We start from the raw sequence: 17,768 nt of genomic DNA on the forward strand, positions 1-17,768 counted from the left end.
ATATTAATGTACAGTACAATTACAGTAAGCTTGGAATTATATATTTTCCACAAATTAGAATTTACTATATTTTTTATTTTAATTTTGATTGATTAAATTTTTATTCCTGTTCTTTGTGATACTGTCTGATTGAGGCCGGTGATTAATAAGTATTCACCACTACGAGCTCAGAGGAGACGAAATCAATTTATTTTGAATCTCAATGATGTCATTGTCTGACATTAATTTTACTCTGCGTATCAAGACATCTTTAAAATGAGAACCAGTATTAATCCGACAGGGATTAAAGTAGAGGCTTGATAATATAAGATGTATATTATTGGACTCCATAAAGATAAATAGCAATGTGCCCGTCAGTATTAGGTTATGAGTTGATTAGCAAGAAGAGTGTCATTAAGAGTCATTTTGGGGGCTGAGCAGGCCTACAAGCTAAAGAGCTGAGCCATCGAGAATACACTGAATAATATATTTGATAAACAGAGTATAAAATCTGTGCTCCCGTACCTTGATGAAGGGTGATGCAAGGTATTATGGTCGTGCAACCTCCCTCTCTCTCCTGATACCTCCTCTTGTAGCCGAGGTCCTCTGGTCAAAATGCTCCTTCAGTCCAAACTGCAGCTACAACGATAAAGATGTAGTGTCCACATAAGCAGAAACTCACATAATGGAGATCGGGAGGAAATGCTCTAACATGTCAGAAAGTAATCCTAGTGTGTTCCACAGCTCTGGTGGAAGAGGACATGGAGGAGAGGGAGTTTGAGTTTGCACAGCTATTGTTCTCCATTTAGAACTACAGTCTAATCCCTCATTGGGAAATAGCCCCTATAAACTGGCGAAACCCTAGATCCCTCTATGAATGTGAGCCCTTTCTCCCCAGCATATTACATGAAAATAGGAATGCTTTCACAAACGTAAGGTTTTGCATAGTGCTTAATAACAATTCCTGCCACAGATCTTATGCAAACGTGTTTCTCATTGACAACTTATTCATGCAAATTGATCCTGTAGACAGTCTTCTCTAATATACCAAGATGTTTTATATATGAAGTAACATTTCAACAGAAGAGAAACACAATATAAATGACTTCATTACATATCAAGACAATGAGCAGAGGCCATTACCATCAAATAGACCTCAGACTATTAACCATATAAAAACACATTTTAATCAATCTAATTATTTCATTGACTGTGAACATTATAGCAAGATCAGCTATCAGAAAGTGATTAGATGAAGCAGCAGAGCTCAGCATTTGGATGGTTGGGTGGAGACCGTGGTGTTCACCATATGGTTAGACATGTCAGGGGGCATCATGAAAGCAGGGTTATAGGCAGGTGTCTGACACAAGTTGTCATTTGTGAATGGCCTGCAATGGCATGTTCTTCAGATGCCATCTTCATATGACCCCTCCGGTCAACTCAGGGGGCCCTCCCATCATCCCAGGGGGCATCTCAACCATGCTGGAGGACTGTGGGCTGTTCATGACATAGCCCTGTTGGTTGGTTGGGGGACCGTGGGTCGGTTTTGACGTAGCTCTGTTGGTTGGGGGACCGTGGGTCGGTTTTGACGTAGCCCTGTTGGTTGGGGGACTGCCTAAATGACTACAGACCCATAGCACTCACGCCCGTAGCCATGAAGTGCTTTGAAAGGCTGGTAATGGCTCACATCAACACCATTATCCCATAAATCCTAGACCCACTCCAATTTGCATACCGCCCAAACATATCACAGATGATGCAATCTCTATTGCACTCCACACTGCCCTTTCCCACCTGGACAAAAGGAACACTTGTATATGAGAATGCTATTCATTGACTACAGCTCAGCATTCAACACCATAGTACCCTCAAAGCTCATCACTAAGCTAAGGATCCTGGGACTAAACACCTCCCTCTGCAACTGGAACCTGGACTTCATGATGGGCCGCCCCCAGGTAATGAGGGTAGGTAGTAACACATCTGCCATGCTGATCCTCAGCACGGGGGCCCCTCAGGGGTGCGGGCTCCGTCCCCTCCTGTACTCCCTGTTTACTCATGACTGCACAGCCAGGCACGACTCCAACACCATCATTAAGTTTGCAGAGGACACAACAGTGGTAGGCCTGATCACCGACAACGTTGAGACAGCCTATAGGGAGGAGGTCAGAGACCTGACCGTGTGATGCAAGGACAACAACCTTTCCCTCAACGTAATCAAGACAAAGGAGATGATTGTGGATTACAGGAAAAAGAGGACCGAGTACGCCCTCATTCTCATCGACGGGGCTGTAGTGGAGCAGGTTGAGAGCTTCGAGTTGCTTGGTGTCCACATCAACAACAAACTAACATGGTCCAAGCACACCAAGACAGTCATGAAGAGGGCACGACAAAACCTATTCCCCCTCAGGAGACTGAATATATTTGGCATGGGTCCTCAGATCCTCAAAATGTTTTACAGCTGCACCATTGAGAGCATCCTGACGGTTTGCATCACTGCCTGGCATGGCAACTGCTCGGCCTCCGACCTCAAGGCACTACAGAGGGTAGTGCATATGGCTCACTACATCACCAGGGCCAAGCTTCCTGCCATCCAGGACCTCTACACCAGGCGGAAGGCCCTAAAAATATCAGAGGAAGGCCCTAAAAATTGTCAAAGACTCCAGCCGCCCTAGTCATAGACTATTCTCTCTGCTACCGCACGGCAAGCGATACCGGAGCGCCAAGTCTAGGTCCGAGAGGCTTCTAAACAGCTTCTACCCCCCAAGCTATAAGACTCCTGAACAGCTAAACAAATGTCTATCCAGACTATTTGTATTGCCCCCCCCCCCCCCTCTTCTGTGCTGCTGCTACTCTCTGTTATTATCTATGCATAGTCACTTTAAGTAACATTCTATCTTATACTGAACAAAAATTTAAAGGCAAGATGTAAAGTTCCATGTTTCATGAGCTGAGATAAAATATCCCAGAAGTTGTCCATACGCACAAAAAGCTTATTTCTCTCAAATGTTTTACACAAATGTATTTACATCCCTGTTACTGAGCATTTCTCCTATCCCAAGATAATCCATCCACCTGACAGGTGTGGCAAATCAAGAAGCTGATTAAGGCAAAAACGAAAGGAGTGTTGATGTTCACAGTGGATGGGTGAACATATCAAGACCATTTCAATGACAGCTTTTTTCCATCTACTTAACATTGCAAAAATCAGAAACTTTCTGTGCAAAAGTTATGTAGAAAAATTAATCCATGCTTTTGTTACTTCTAGGTTAGACTACTGCAATGCTCTACTTTCCGGCTACCCAGATAAAGCACTAAATAAACTTCAGTTAGTGATAAATACAGCTGCTAGAGTCCTGACTAGAACCAAAAAATTTGATCATATTACTCCAGTGCTAGCCTCCCTACACTGGCTTCTTGCCAAGGCAAGGGATGATTTCAAGGTTTTACTGCTAACCTACAAAGCATTACATGGGCTTGCTCCTACCTATCTCTCTGATTTGGTCCTGCCGTACATACCTACACGTACGCTACGGTCACAAGAAGCAGGCCTCCTAGAATTTCTAAGCAAACAGCTGGAGGCAGGGCTTTCTCCTATAGAGCTCCATTTTATGGAATGGTCTGCCTACCCATGTGAGAGACGCAGACTTGGTCTCAACCTTTTAGTCTTTACTGAAGACTCATCTCTCCTTGGGTTGTGCCGTGGTGGAGATCTTTGTGGGCTATACTCGGCCTTGTCTCAGGATGGTAAGTTGGTGGTTGAAGATATCCCTCTAGTGGTGTGCTATGCTATGCTTTGGCAAAGTGGGTGGGGTTATATCCTTCCTGTTTGGCCCTGTCCGGGGGTATCATTGGATGGGGCCACAGTGTCTCCTGACCCCTCCTGTCTCAGCCTCCAGTATTTATGCTGCAGTAGTTTATGTGTCGGGGGGCTCGGGTCAGTTTGTTATATCTGGAGTACTTCTCCTGTCTTATCCGGTGTCCTGTGTGAATTTCAGTATGCTCTCTCTAATTCTCTATTTCTCGGAGGACTTGAGCACAGGGACCATGCCTCAGGACTACCTGGCATGATGACTCCTTGCTGTCCCCAGTCCCCCTGGCCGTGCTGCTGCTCCAATTTCAACTGTTCTGTCTGCGGCTATGGAATCCTAACCTTTTCACCGGACGTGCTACCTGTCCCAGACCTGCTTTTTTCAACTCTCTAGAGACAGCAGGAGTGGTAGAGATACTCTTAATGACCGGCTATGAAAAGCCAACTGACATTTACTACTGAGGTGCTGACTTGCTGCACCCTCGACAACTACTGTGATTATTATTATTTGACCATGCTGGTCATTTATGAACATTTGAACATCTTGGCCATGTTCTGTTATAATCTCCACCCGGCACAGCCAGAAGAGGACTGGCCACCCCTCATAGCCTGGTTCTTCTCTAGGTTTCTTCCTAGGTTTTGGCCTTTCTAGGGAGTTTTTCCTAGCCACCGTGCTTCTACACCTGCATTGCTTGCTGTTTGGGGTTTTAGGCTGGGTTTCTATACAGCACTTTGAGATATCAGCTGATGAACGAAGGGCTATATAAATACATTTGATTGGATATAACATTAATGTCTAGCAACCCTCATTTCGGACAACTTCAGCATTTCACCTTATTAGCAACTTTTTAGCTACTTTGCAACTGCTTAGCATGTTAGCCAATCCTTCCCTTAACACTAACCCTAACCTGAACCATTTAAGCTAACCTTAATCTTAACCCTAACCATAAATAACCCTAAAACCTAGAGCTAGCTAACGGTAGTGTTTGCCACATGTTAGCCGCAATACATTGGTATTCGTAACATATAGGTTTTGGAAATTCGTAGCATATTGTACATTTTGCAGATTCTTAAAATATTGTACGAATTGCAATTCGTGTCATATTTTACAAATTGCATTTCTTAATATATCATATTTATTTTACTAGGCAAGTCAGTTAAGAACAAATTCTTATTTTCAATGATGGCCTAGGAACAGTGGGTTAACTGCCTGTTCAGGGGCAGAACGACAGATTTTGTACCTTGTCAGCTCGGGGATTTGAACTTGCAACCTTTCAGTTACTAGTCCAACTAGTCCAATGCTCTAACCACTAGGCTACCCTGCCTATTCATTGTAATTATTAACATATCACATGAAATGTATGATGGACATACACAAATTACAAATTAGCACAAGCGATATGAAACGTAACATATCATACAACATTTAGTGTCTCAGGTTTACATACAGAATAATACGAAATGCTCTGCGACCACGTTGAGTTACTAAATCTTTTTTAGTTGGGCCCCCTCTGATTTATTACAGACCTATGCCTGCATTCAGTTCCAGCGCTAACTTCGTGATAACTGACAACTGAATAGAAGTTTCATTGTTTTTGTTTAGGCAATGTTGGAGGTGTGGCTGTGTTTGAGCTGTCAAATCGGTGAGCGGCTTCTCTTGTTGTCATTTTCACAAAAAAGAAATAAGGACTCATATCAGTCTAATTAAGGAGTAGATTATAACACACATTCCAGTGTTTGAACTGTATTACTGTGTTTGTATTATGGCAGCTTCCTGATTTGACAACTCCAAATAAAACTATGACACTGCTATGCAGTTGTTGGTGATCGCAGATTTGGGCAGAACTGATTGAATCTAGCCATTAAACTCACAAAATGCTGCAAGGAAAGTACAGCGTAACACAATTGTGGCCTACTGTTGTTTCCTCATTAACATTCCACCTTTAACCCTGTAAAGATATTATCAAATGTTCTGTAAAATAACTACAACCATTTTACCCATGTCACACAATTATCTATTCTCTATTTATAGTACTTGTATTATTGAGAAATACTATTTTCATGAAGAAATATTGGCTATATACGGTGCCTTGCAAAAGTATTCACCCCCTTGGGGCTTTTCCTATTTTTCCTATTTTTATTTGGATTTCATGTAATGGACGTACACAAAATAGTCCAAATTGGTGAAGTGAAATGAAAAGAAATACCTTGTTTAATTTTATTTTTTTTAAACAGAAAAGTGGTGCGTGCATATGTATTCACCTCATTTGCTATGAAGCCCCTAAATAAGATCTGGTGCAACCAATTACCTTCAGAAGTCACATAATTAGTTAAATAAAGTCCACCTGTGTGCAATCTAAGTGTCACATGATCTGTCACATGATCTCAGCGTATATATACACCTCTTCTGAAAGGCCCCAGAGTCTGCAACACCACTAAGCAAGGGGCACCGCTAAGCAAGGGGCACCACCAAGGAAACGGCACCATGAATACCAAGGAGCGCTCCAAACAGGTCAGGGACAACGTTGTGGAGAGGTGTATCAGGGTTGGGTTATAAAAAAATATCCAAAACTTTGAACATCCCACTGAGCACAGTTAAATCCATTATTAAAAAGTGGAAAGAATATGGCACCACAACAAACTTGCCAAGAGAGTGCCGCTCACCAAAACTCACGGACCAGGCAAGGAGGGCATTAATCAGAGAGGCAACAAAGAGACCAAAGATAACCCAGAAGGAGCTACAAAGCTCCACAGCGGAGATTGGAGTATCTATCCATAGGACAACTTTGAGCCGTACACTCCACAGAGCTGGGCTTTACAGAAGAGTGGACAGAAAAAAAACGTTGCTTAAAGAAAACAATAAGCAAACACATTTGGTGTTTGCCAAAAGGCATGTGGGAGACTCCCCAAACATATGGAAGAATGGTCAGATGAGAGTAAAACTGAGCTTTTTGGCCGTCAAGGAAAACTCTATGTCTGGCACAAACCCAACACCTCCCATCACCCCGAGAACACCATCCCCACAGTGAAGCATGGTGGTGGCAGCATCATGCTGTGGGGATGTTTTTCATCAGCAGGGACTGGGAAACTGGTCAGGATTGAAGGAATGATGGATGGTGCTAAATACAGGGAAACTCTTGAGGGAAACCTGTTTTAGTCTTCCAGAGAATTGAGACTGGCCTGGAGGTTCACCTTCCAGCAGGTCAATGATCCTAAGCATACTGGTAAAGCAATACTCGAGTGGTTTAAGGGGAAACATTTAAATGTCTTGGAATGGCCTATTCAAAGCCCAGACCTCAATCCAATTGAGAATCTGAGGAATGACTTAAAGATTGCTGTACACCAGCGGATCCCATCCAACTTGAAGTAGCTGGAGCAGTTTAGCCTTGAAGAATGGGCAAAAATCCTAGTGGCTAGATGTGCCAAGCTTATAGAGACATACCCCAAGAGACGTGTAGCTGTAATTGCTGCAAAAAGTGGCTCTACAAAGTATTGACTTTGGGGGGGGGGGGGGGGGGTTGAATAGTTATGCACGCTCAAGTTCTCTGTTTTTTGTCTTGTTTGTTTCACAACAAAAAATATTTTGCATCTTCAAAGTGGTATGCATGTTGTGTAAATACAATTATACAAAAAAAAACTATTTTAATTCCAGGTTGTAAGGCAACAAAATAGTAAAAATGCCAAGGGGGTGAATACTTTTGCTGTAGCTCCAAACCTGATCTCTTTGTATTATTTTTGTATTTTACAATGACGGCCTACCCCGACCAAACCCTCCCCTAACCCGAACGAGGCTGGGCCAATTGTGCGCCGCCCTATAGGACTCCCTATCACGGCCAGTTGTGATACAGCCTGGGATCGAACCAGGGTCTGTAGTGACACCTCTAGCACTGATATGCAGTGCCTTAGACCACAGTGCTTTAAACCGCTGCGTCACTCGGGAGACCACATTACCTGTCCACCCTTTTCGAATTCTGAGAGTGATTGACAGAAGGGGACTTGGACTTAATCATGAAGCACAATAAATATGTCTGGAATGTCTGCAGGTATGCAGGCTACTTAAAGTGAAACTGACAGCATTTTAGCAACATTAACTCTTATTAAAATCAGTTCATATACACCCCCAGGAAGAATATGACACATTTTTTAAAAACATTTTCTGACAAGCAGCACTTACATATGGTAATTTTCATAGAATGTTTGGGAATGACGTATAGTAAGGCATTAGTGAAAATTCTATAGCAATATAGAGTGGGAAAGAAGCCGTGCATTTAGGCAATTAATAGACACTGCAGTAAATAAAATCTCTGTCTTGTCCAGGATTGGAGTCTACGCAGACAAGTGCGTCATAGCCAATCAGAGCTAAAATAGGCCTATATGCAAAAACATTTTTCACAACTGCCTGCCATCGTTCAGTTTAAACTGGACTGTGTGTTTACAGGCAGTATCAACAGCATGAATTTAGATCATCAGAACGCATTTGCCAAAAGCCACAAAATACATTAATGGATTTCTGTAAATATGTGACAGACTGGCTCAATTAGGTCTTGTGCAGCAAAATTTGAAATTGTGTTTTTTACATTGGATAAAAATAGAGAAAATTTTATAGTATACACTACACTTGAGGACCAATGGGAAATTAATTCTACTTTGAAAGTTGATCAACTTCTAACCCCACTTTTGAGAAAACGGCCCTTGAATGTTTTGGTACACCTATGGGAGAGCTCTTGTTTGTCTTCACCCATTCAACATTGTTCACACCCTCGTAAACCAGCCTCACCCATCTCTACAGGGATTCACATGTGACACCATGTGCTAAACAGTGAGTACCATTGTGTACTAAACATCCAAAGATTTTAAGAGTAAAGGGTCATTTATACTACGTCTATCAACATGTCTGTATACAGTTGTCTAAGTGACATCATGAACATTCTATTGTCGTCCCGTCACACCAGCCTTTGCTTTGGCTCTCCCTTCTGTCCAGCTCAGGCATTCGGCGTCGCTGGCCTTCTAGCTGCTGCCGAACCTACAGCTGGCAAATGCCCAATTTTTCAGTTTTTGATTTGTTAAAAAAGTTTGAAATATCCAATAAATGTCGTTCCACTTCATGATTGTGTCCCACTTGTTGTTGATTCTTCACAAAAAAATACAGTTTTATATCTTTATGTTTGAAGCCTGAAATGTGGCAAAAGGTCGCAAAGTTCAAGGGGGCCGAATACTTTCGCAAGGCACTGTAGCTAACTAGCTAAATAATGAACCATAATCCCAACTTGTAATGTTACTACCCTGCATGAGTCTACCGGTAACTAAAGCTAACCACCAACTAGGTTCAATGTTAGCTAGCTAGCTAACATTAGGCTATAATTAGCAATGCAAAAAACTCTGAGATACGAATAATATTACCTCACAGATCATACACGTAACGTTAGCTAACGAGCCAGTCAGTCAGCTAACGTTAGCTAGCTAGCTAACAGTACGCTTTAACTTGCAATAAAAACATATTTCTGGCCAAATTAGAAACATACAATATCTGAAAATATAGCTAGCTAGATTCTCTTACCCATGTATATGTATGAATGCTTCTTCCTCTCTGTCATGGATACCATGTTTTCCCTTAGTTTGAAGATGTAATTCTGTGATCTCTTTTTGACTCCCTCCACATTTGCAGTCAAACACTGCGCTGTAAATGGGACACACGAAAGCAGTGCAATTGAAGTTCAATTCATCGATGCAAGCGCATCAGGCTGTAATTTCATATAGTAGATGACTAAACTATTGACTCATTTATATTCGCTTGTGGGTCCTATTCGGCCCGCGGGCCTTGTGTTTGACACGTGTGCTATACTGTTATCCACGTTATGACTAACTTGTGATCATTGCCCTTGCTATGTATTGGCATACCCATCCTTAGTTACAGTCGTCCGTTTTAGTTTAAAATATTTTGTCTTTGAAACTGAAACAGTACATCCCGAATGGCTGGATGCAGCAAACAAGGTACCAGGCCAGCTGTTAATTAACAATCCTAAAATGGCACACCCTGATCTGTTTCACCTGTCTTGTGCTTGTTTCTACCCCCCCACCACCAGGTGTCTCCCATTTGTCCCCATTATCTCCTCTGTAGTTTGTCAGTTTGTCCCCATTATCTCCTCTGTAGTTTGTCTGTTGCCAGTCTGTCTTGTCCCTTCAAATCCTACCAGCGTGTTTGTCCCATTTTCATGTTTCTATAGTTGCTGTTTTCTTGTCCTCACGGTTTTGACCATTCTGCCTGCCCTGACCCTCAGCCTGCCTGCCATTCTGTACCTGTTTAACGCTGCCTTGGTTTTCGGACTATTCTGCCTGCCCTGACCCTGAGCCTGCCTGCCGTTCTGTACCTTAATGACAGTGCCCTGGATTACTGACCTCTCTCTGCCCTTGAGTTGTCATTTGCCTGTCCCCTGTTTTGTAATAAACATCTGTGATTCGAACTGTCTGCATCTGGATCTCATCCTGAGTCCTGATATACCAGCAATATATTTTGGACTACCAAGAAATGTATTGCTAAATTGTATTAATCAGGGGCCTCCCGGGTGACGCAGTGGTCTAAGGCACTGCATCGCAGTGCTATCTGTGCCACAAACGACCCTGGGTTTCCACGACCCTGGGTTCAAGCGCAGGCTCTGTTGTAGCAATAAGACAAGATAGTAACTACCAAAAAAGCATTTGGATACTTCGAAATTGGGTTGAAAAAAGGGGGTCAAATAAAAAATAAAAAAACAATATTTAAAAAATTATATTAATCATGCTTTGAACTTAATCTATATATTCTACCAACAATGTACACATATTTAAAACCTTATAAAATTGGTTTTGATGCAAAAACTGGAAATTGTATATTTTCCACTGATACTATGATTGTCTGTTTGTTTAATATTTGCAATGTAGTTAAAGTGCTGTCAATCCCACTTTCATAGAGACACACAAAACCTGCAAAACCTGAATGCTGAGGGATTTTTTCCGGGATAGAGAAAGCAATCTGGTGGCAAAAAGGGGGCGGTGTGAAAAAGAGCAACAACGGGAGGAGGAGCCAGACAAAGGTGGGCAGGAGCTCTCTGCACAAGCTCAGACATTTCTCATCTCCACACAAGCAAGAGCATTGTCATGGGAAACGGAAATGGAAATCATCTACAAAAATAGAATCCATTTTTATAATAGCAACAAACTAAAAATGATGAATATAAGAAATGCATGGAATGCATAGAGTTTAGATTAAAATACAGTACCATGACAGTATGGTAGATTCAAATACAGTACCATGACAGTATGGTAGATTCAAATACAGTACCATGACAGTATGGTAGATTCAAATACTGTACCATGGCAGTATGGTAGATTCAAATACAGTACCATGACAGTATGGTAGATTCAAATACAGTACCATGGCAGTATGGTAGATTCAAATACAGTACCATGACAGTATGGTAGATTCAAATACTGTACCATGACAGTATGGTAGATTCAAATACAGTACCATGACAGTATGGTAGATTCAAATACAGTGCCATGACAGTATGGTAGATTCAAATACAGTGCCATGACACTATGGTCGATTCAAATACAGTACCATGACAGTATGGTAGATTCAAATACAGTACCATGACAGTATGGTAGATTCAAATACAGTGCCATGACACTATGGTCGATTCAAATACAGTACCATGACAGTATGGTAGATTCAAATACAGTACCATGACAGTATGGTAGATTCAAATACAGTACCATGACAGTATGGTAGATTCAAATACTGTACCATGGCAGTATGGTAGATTCAAATACAGTACCATGACAGTATGGTAGATTCAAATACAGTGCCATGACAGTATGGTAGATTCAAATACAGTGCCATGACACTATGGTCGATTCAAATACAGTACCATGACAGTATGGTAGATTCAAAATATACATTTGAAAGGTTGGAATGAGTTGTAACCAAACTTTAAACTTTTTATATAATTCCCACAAATGAGAATATACTTTCTGTATATACAATTTTATGATTAGATTTTTCTTGCTGAGCTGTGTAATAGTCTTATATCTAGCTTCTACTTTGCTCTCTCTGATTTGTACTCTTTCTTATTTTAAAGAGGGCATGAGATGCAGAGTAAAATGAATGTCAGACAGATATATCATATAAATTATATTGGATTAAAAATATGAGAACTTGTCTTCTCTGAGTTTGTAATGGCTAATATTTCTCTCCGGCCTCAAAGTCATTTGTATAGTCTATCAAAATGTACATTATCAGACTACATATATAAATAGCCTAATACTGACTTGCATATTGCTATGAGTTGACTAGCAAGAAGAGCGTAGTTAACATACATTTTGGGGGCTGGGCAGGCCTACAAACTGAAGAGTTGAGCCATCCAGAATAGACTGAATATTATATTTGATTAACAGAGTATAAAAATCTGCGATTTCGTATCTTGAAGGGTGATACAAGGTATTATGGTCGTTCTCTCTCTCACTAACTCCCTCTCGTCTGATACCTCCTCTTATAGACAAGGTCTTCTGGTCAAAGAGCCGCTTCATTCCAAACTGAGTGAGAAAGAAGTGGTATCCACAGAAATACAACATCACATAATGGAGATCGGGAGGAAATACACTAACATGTCAGAAAGTAATCCTAGTGTGTTCCACAGCTCTGGTGGGAGAGCAAATGGAGGAGAAGGAGTTTGAGTTTCCACAGCTATTGTTCTCCATTTAGAACTACAGTCTAATAATCCCTCAATGGGAAATAGCCCCTATAAACTGGCGAAACCCTAGATCCCTCTCCGAGTGTGTGAGCAATTCCTCGCCAGCTAATTAGATGAAAATAGTTTCACCAAAGTGAGATTTTGCAAAGTACTTAACAATTCCTGCCTCTAAATGTTCATGTAAACATATTTCTCACTGACAACTTTTTCATGCAAATTGATCCTGTAGACAGTCTTTTCTAATATGTTTTATTATATATGAAGTAACATTCCAATAGAAGAGAAACACAATATAAATTACTTTATTACATGTCAAGACAATGAGCAGAGGCCATTACCATCAAATAGACCTCAGACTATTAACCATATAAAAACATATTTTCATAAATCAAATGAATTCACTGACTGAACATTACAGCAATGTCAGCTATCAGAAAGTGATTAGATGAAGCAGCAGAGCTCAGCATTTGGATGGTTGGGTGGAGACCGTGGTGTTCACCATATGGTTAGACATATCAGGGGGCATCATGGAAGCAGGGTTATAGGCATTAGGAGCAGAAGCCATCATTTGAGAAGGGCCTGCCATGGCATGTTGGTCAGATGCCATCTTAATTTGAGCCCCTCCGGCAATGCCAGGTGGGCCTGCCATCATATCAGGGTGCTTCTCAACCATGCTGGAGGACTGTGGGCTGGTCATGATGTAGCCCTGTTGGTTTGGGGACTGTGGGCTGGTCATGATGTAGCCCTGTGGGTTGGTTATGATGTAGCCCTGTGGGTTGGGGGACTGTGGGCTGGTCATGGTGTAGCTCTGTTGATTGGTTGTGTAGGACACGTTTGAGTTGGTCATGGTTGGAGGCTGCACTTGGATGGCCACAGGCTGGGTGGTTGTGAAAGTGCAGCTCTTCTTGTGGTCTTTGATCTCCCTGGCCATCTGACACCATGAGCACCAGACACAGAAGCAGGACGCCATGATATCCTCACAGAGGCTTTGCTATGGACCCACACAGACACTTGTTTAACACTATTACACACGCAAGTTAACAGAACACATAATACCCCTTTTGCAACATACACTACCGTTTGGCTTCACTTAAGAAATGTCTTTGTTTTTGAATGAAGGGCAATTTTTTTGTCCATTAAAATAACAAATTGATCAGAAATACAACATAGTATTATGACAATTGTAGCTGGAAACATCAGATTTTTAATGGAATATCGACATAGGCGTACAGAGGCCCATAATCAGCAACCATCACTGTGTTCCAATGGCACATGGTCTTAGCTAATCCAAGTTTCCATTTACAAGGCGAATTGATCAGAAAACTATTTTGCAATTATGTTAGCACAGCTGAAACCTGTTCTGATTAAAGAAGCAATAAAACGGGCCTTCTTTAGACTAGTTGAGTAACTGTAGAATTAGCATTTGTGTGTTCGATTACAAGCTCAAAATGGCCAGAAACAAATAACTTTCTTCTGAAACTCGTCAGTCTATTCTTGTTTTGAGAAATGAAGGCTATTCCATGCGAGAAATTGCCAAGATCTCGTACAACACTGTGTACTACTCCCTTCACAGAACAGTGCAAACTGTCTAACCAGAATAGAAAGAGGAGTGGGAAGTCCCGGTGCACAACTGAGCAAGAGGACAACTACATTAGGGTGTATAGTTTCAGAAACAGACGCCTCACAAGTCCTCAACTGGCTGCTTCATTAAACAGTACTTGCAAAACACCAGTCTCAACGTCAACAGTGAAGAGGTGATTCCGGGATGCTGGCCATCTAGGCAGAGTTCCTCTGTCCGTTGTCTGTGCTCTTTTGCCCATTTTCATATTTTCTTTTTATTGGCCAGTCTGAGATATGTCTTTTTCTTTGCAACTCAGCCTAGAAGGCCAGCATCGCGGAGTTGACTCTTCACTGTTGACGTTGAGACTGGTATTTTGTGGGTACTATTTAAGGAAGCAGCCAGTTGAGGACTTGTAAGGTGTCTGTTTCTCATACCAGACACTGATGTACTTGTCCTCTTGCTCAGTTGTTCACCGGGGCCTCCCACTCCTCTTTCTATTCTGGTTAGAGACAGTTTGCACTGTTCTGTGAAGGGAGTAGCACCCACCGTTGTACGAGATCTTCAGTTTCTTGGCAATTTCACTCATGGAAGAGCCTTCATTTCTCAAAACAAGAATAGAGTAGTTTCTGGCCATTTTGAGCCTGTAATCGCAACCAAATGCTGATGCTCCAGATACTCAACTAGTCTAAAGAAGGACAGTTTTATTGCTTCATTAATCAGAACAGTTTTCAGCTGTGCTAACAATTGAAAAAGGGTTTTCTAATGATCAATTAGCCTTTTAAAATTATAAACTTGGATTAGCTAACACGTGCCGTTGGAACACAGGAGCGATGGTTGCTGATAATGGGCCTCTGTACACCTACATAGATATTACATTAAAAAGCTGCTGTTTCCAGCTACAATAGTCACTTACAACATTAACAATGTCTACACAGTATTTCTGATCAATTTTATATTATTTTAATGGACAGAGATCTGCTTTTCTTTCAAAAACAAGGATATTTTTAAGTGACCCCAAAACTTGAACGGTTGTGTATGTATCTGCAAAAACAACATTTATGCAATGTTTGTATGTAATGGGAACCATCACCTGAATGCCATATTTGTGGCGTACAGCAACCCGCATGGACAGACTTGCGGGTGGCACAATGATGGGCACCCCAAAGGCAACCATACAAGCAGGGCCAATGATGTCCACTAATGGCAGACAGGTACTCTCTCCAAACTCTCCCGTGGTGGAGCAGGCTAAGCAAGGACAGCACCAGAAACCATAACAACCTGCACACACAGACATAATATCTTATCAACAGAAAGAGCAACAACACAACTCTTAAAGGTGGTGGCGATATTTTAAGACAGAATACCCTGAGTTTAGGGGCGGATGGGATAAGATGTCCCATGGATACTCACAGGAATTCATGTCTTGACAGCAGTCAAAAAGGCCAGTGTTCCAGCCTTTCATAGCAGGTGCTGCCACCTGTTGGTGGACTATGATGTTTGCTGCCATGGTGATCAGACCTGTCTCCAGACATAATGAGAAGGAAGATGTAGCACTCACAGTAGTAGTTTATTTGTGTTTTTGTGGGTGGGGGGGGGGGGGGGGGGGGGGGGGGATGCCTCAGCAGTATGATTCTAAGATATAGCTGAACAACATACTTGGCATCAAGCTTATAGAATTGTTGGCTACACTGTAAAAACAGTTTTTGACTTCACCCAACTTGGGGCAAAATGTTGCATCCAATATGCATTTTGAGTTTACCAAAAAACAGAGTCAATGAGACAAGTTGGGAAACATCAAGTGATATCGACAGATGGCTTTTGTTAAATTAGTGGAAATTAGGGTTGTACATGAACTGTTTCTAGTTTCAATCATGATCCAATTATTGGACTAGATAGTGGTTTCTTTCAAATCTATCTTGACTAACCAAAGACCAGATAAACAATCTTACTAATGATGAAAACAAATCCACATTTTGCTATATGCATGATATTTTAACCTCTGAAAATATGTTTTAATTGTACATTTAATAAAATGAAGTACTTGCTGAAAGGCACACTGGGAAATATGTTAATGAGAATTTTTTTATCTTAAGCCAACATGGTATTTTATGTTGTGGGTCTCAGGAAACTAAACGTGTTATGTGATCAAATCAACCATTTGTGTTGCAAAGGCAAACTTTAATATGTAATAAGTAAATAAATAAATAAGCCACCTCTGATTTATTACATTTTTTTACAGAGTACAGACCTAGGCCTAGATTAAAATCAGTTCCAGCGCTAACCAATGATAACCGACAACTGCAACGCAGTTTCATTGTTTAGGCGATGTTGGAGGTGAGCTGCCACACCCGTCCTTAAATCCCACCCACGTTTGAAGTTCAGAACGAGAAATTGTAGGCTATATTGACACAATGACACTAATACTGAAAATCATTATTTGAAATAATAAGGATTCATATCAGGCTAATCGAGGTGTAGATTACAACACTCAAGGCTTCTTGCTGATTTGGCAGCTCCAACGGAGTTACACCTCCGACATTGGCTAAATAAAACAATGAAATTGTTCTGCAGTTTCTGATTATCGTTGGTTGAGACAGAAAGATTTAATCTAGCCATTAAATTCATCAAAATCATGCCACGAATGTACAGCATGACACAGTAGTGATTTACTGATGGTTCCTCATTCACATTCTGACTAACCCTGTAAAGATATTATTGACTTCTGTAAAATAACTACACCCTTTTTTTTTTTACCAATTTTACACTATTATCTATTATTATCAACATCTATTACTTAAAGTTCTCAGAGAGAAAGTCATTTTCATTAAAAAAAACAGATGTATATAGCTTTTCTTACCTTTCCACTCTTCTCAAATGCTTAGAGAGAATGACAGGAGGTGATGTGGACATAATCATGAAGCACAATGAACATGTCTGGAATGTCTGCAGGTATGCAGGTTACTTAAAGTGAAACGGACAGCGTTTTAGCAACAGTAACTCTTATTAAAATAAGTTCATATACACCCCCAGTGTAACGGCAGATTTCCTCTTCGTCAGAAGAGGAGTAAGGATCGGACCAAGATGCAGCGTGGTAAGTGCCCATAACTTTAATCAAAGAAAGCGCTGAATACAAAAATAACAAAAGAAACGTGAAGAAACGAAACAGTACCATGTGGCGACAAACACTGACACGGAAACAAACACCCACAAACCAACAGTGAAACCCAGGCTACCTAAGTATGATTCTCAATCAGAGACAACTAACGACACCTGCCTCTGATTGAGAACCATACTAGGCCGAAACAGAAACCGAACATAGAAAAACAAACATAGAAAAACAAACATAGACTGCCCACCCCAACTCACGCCCTGACCATACTAAATAAAGACAAAACAAAGGAAATAAAGGTCAGAACGTGACAACCAGGAAGAATATGACACTTTTTTTTGACACTTGGAAATAGTCATTTTCAGGTTTTCATAAATTCATAGAATGTTTGAAATGACAAATATGTCATGACTGTCCTGTGAGGATCACAATGGGTCAGATCAGCTTGGCAATGGTTGACCTTCTCTCACCCACAGAAGAGGGGAGGAGGGACCTGGGACGGTTAAACAGTTCACACCCTGTTGTAAATTACAGGAGAAGGGGGCTCTTTCTCCCCCTCCAATAAAATCCACAAAGGAATGT

At 41.2% G+C, this 17,768-nt stretch overlaps 1 protein-coding gene across 4 annotated transcripts; it reads right to left on the minus strand.

The window, feature by feature from the left end:
* Positions 1–1,235: 1,235 nt before the first annotated feature.
* LOC110509919 lies at positions 1,236–17,309 on the minus strand. Of its 4 annotated transcripts, none has more exons than XM_021591139.2 (5): positions 16,935–17,309; positions 15,488–15,595; positions 15,168–15,355; positions 13,031–13,507; positions 1,236–1,300 (listed from the first exon to the last, which is right to left on the minus strand). In XM_021591139.2, the coding sequence occupies exons 2-5, from the start codon at positions 15,582–15,584 to the stop codon at positions 1,247–1,249; spliced, it is 816 nt and encodes a 271-aa protein (XP_021446814.2). In that variant the 5' UTR covers positions 15,585–15,595; positions 16,935–17,309; the 3' UTR covers positions 1,236–1,246. The 4 variants fall into 4 exon arrangements, with proteins under 4 accessions (XP_021446814.2, XP_036824120.1, XP_036824121.1 ...); XM_036968225.1 differs by lacking the exon at positions 1,236–1,300 and having other exon boundaries at positions 12,801–13,507; positions 16,935–17,038; positions 17,247–17,262; XM_036968226.1 differs by lacking the exon at positions 1,236–1,300 and having other exon boundaries at positions 12,801–13,507; positions 15,488–15,599; positions 16,935–17,307.
* Between the last annotated feature and the right edge of the window lie 459 nt (positions 17,310–17,768).

Source organism: Oncorhynchus mykiss, chromosome Y (genome assembly GCF_013265735.2).
Source record: "Oncorhynchus mykiss isolate Arlee chromosome Y, USDA_OmykA_1.1, whole genome shotgun sequence".
NCBI lineage: Eukaryota > Metazoa > Chordata > Actinopteri > Salmoniformes > Salmonidae > Oncorhynchus > Oncorhynchus mykiss.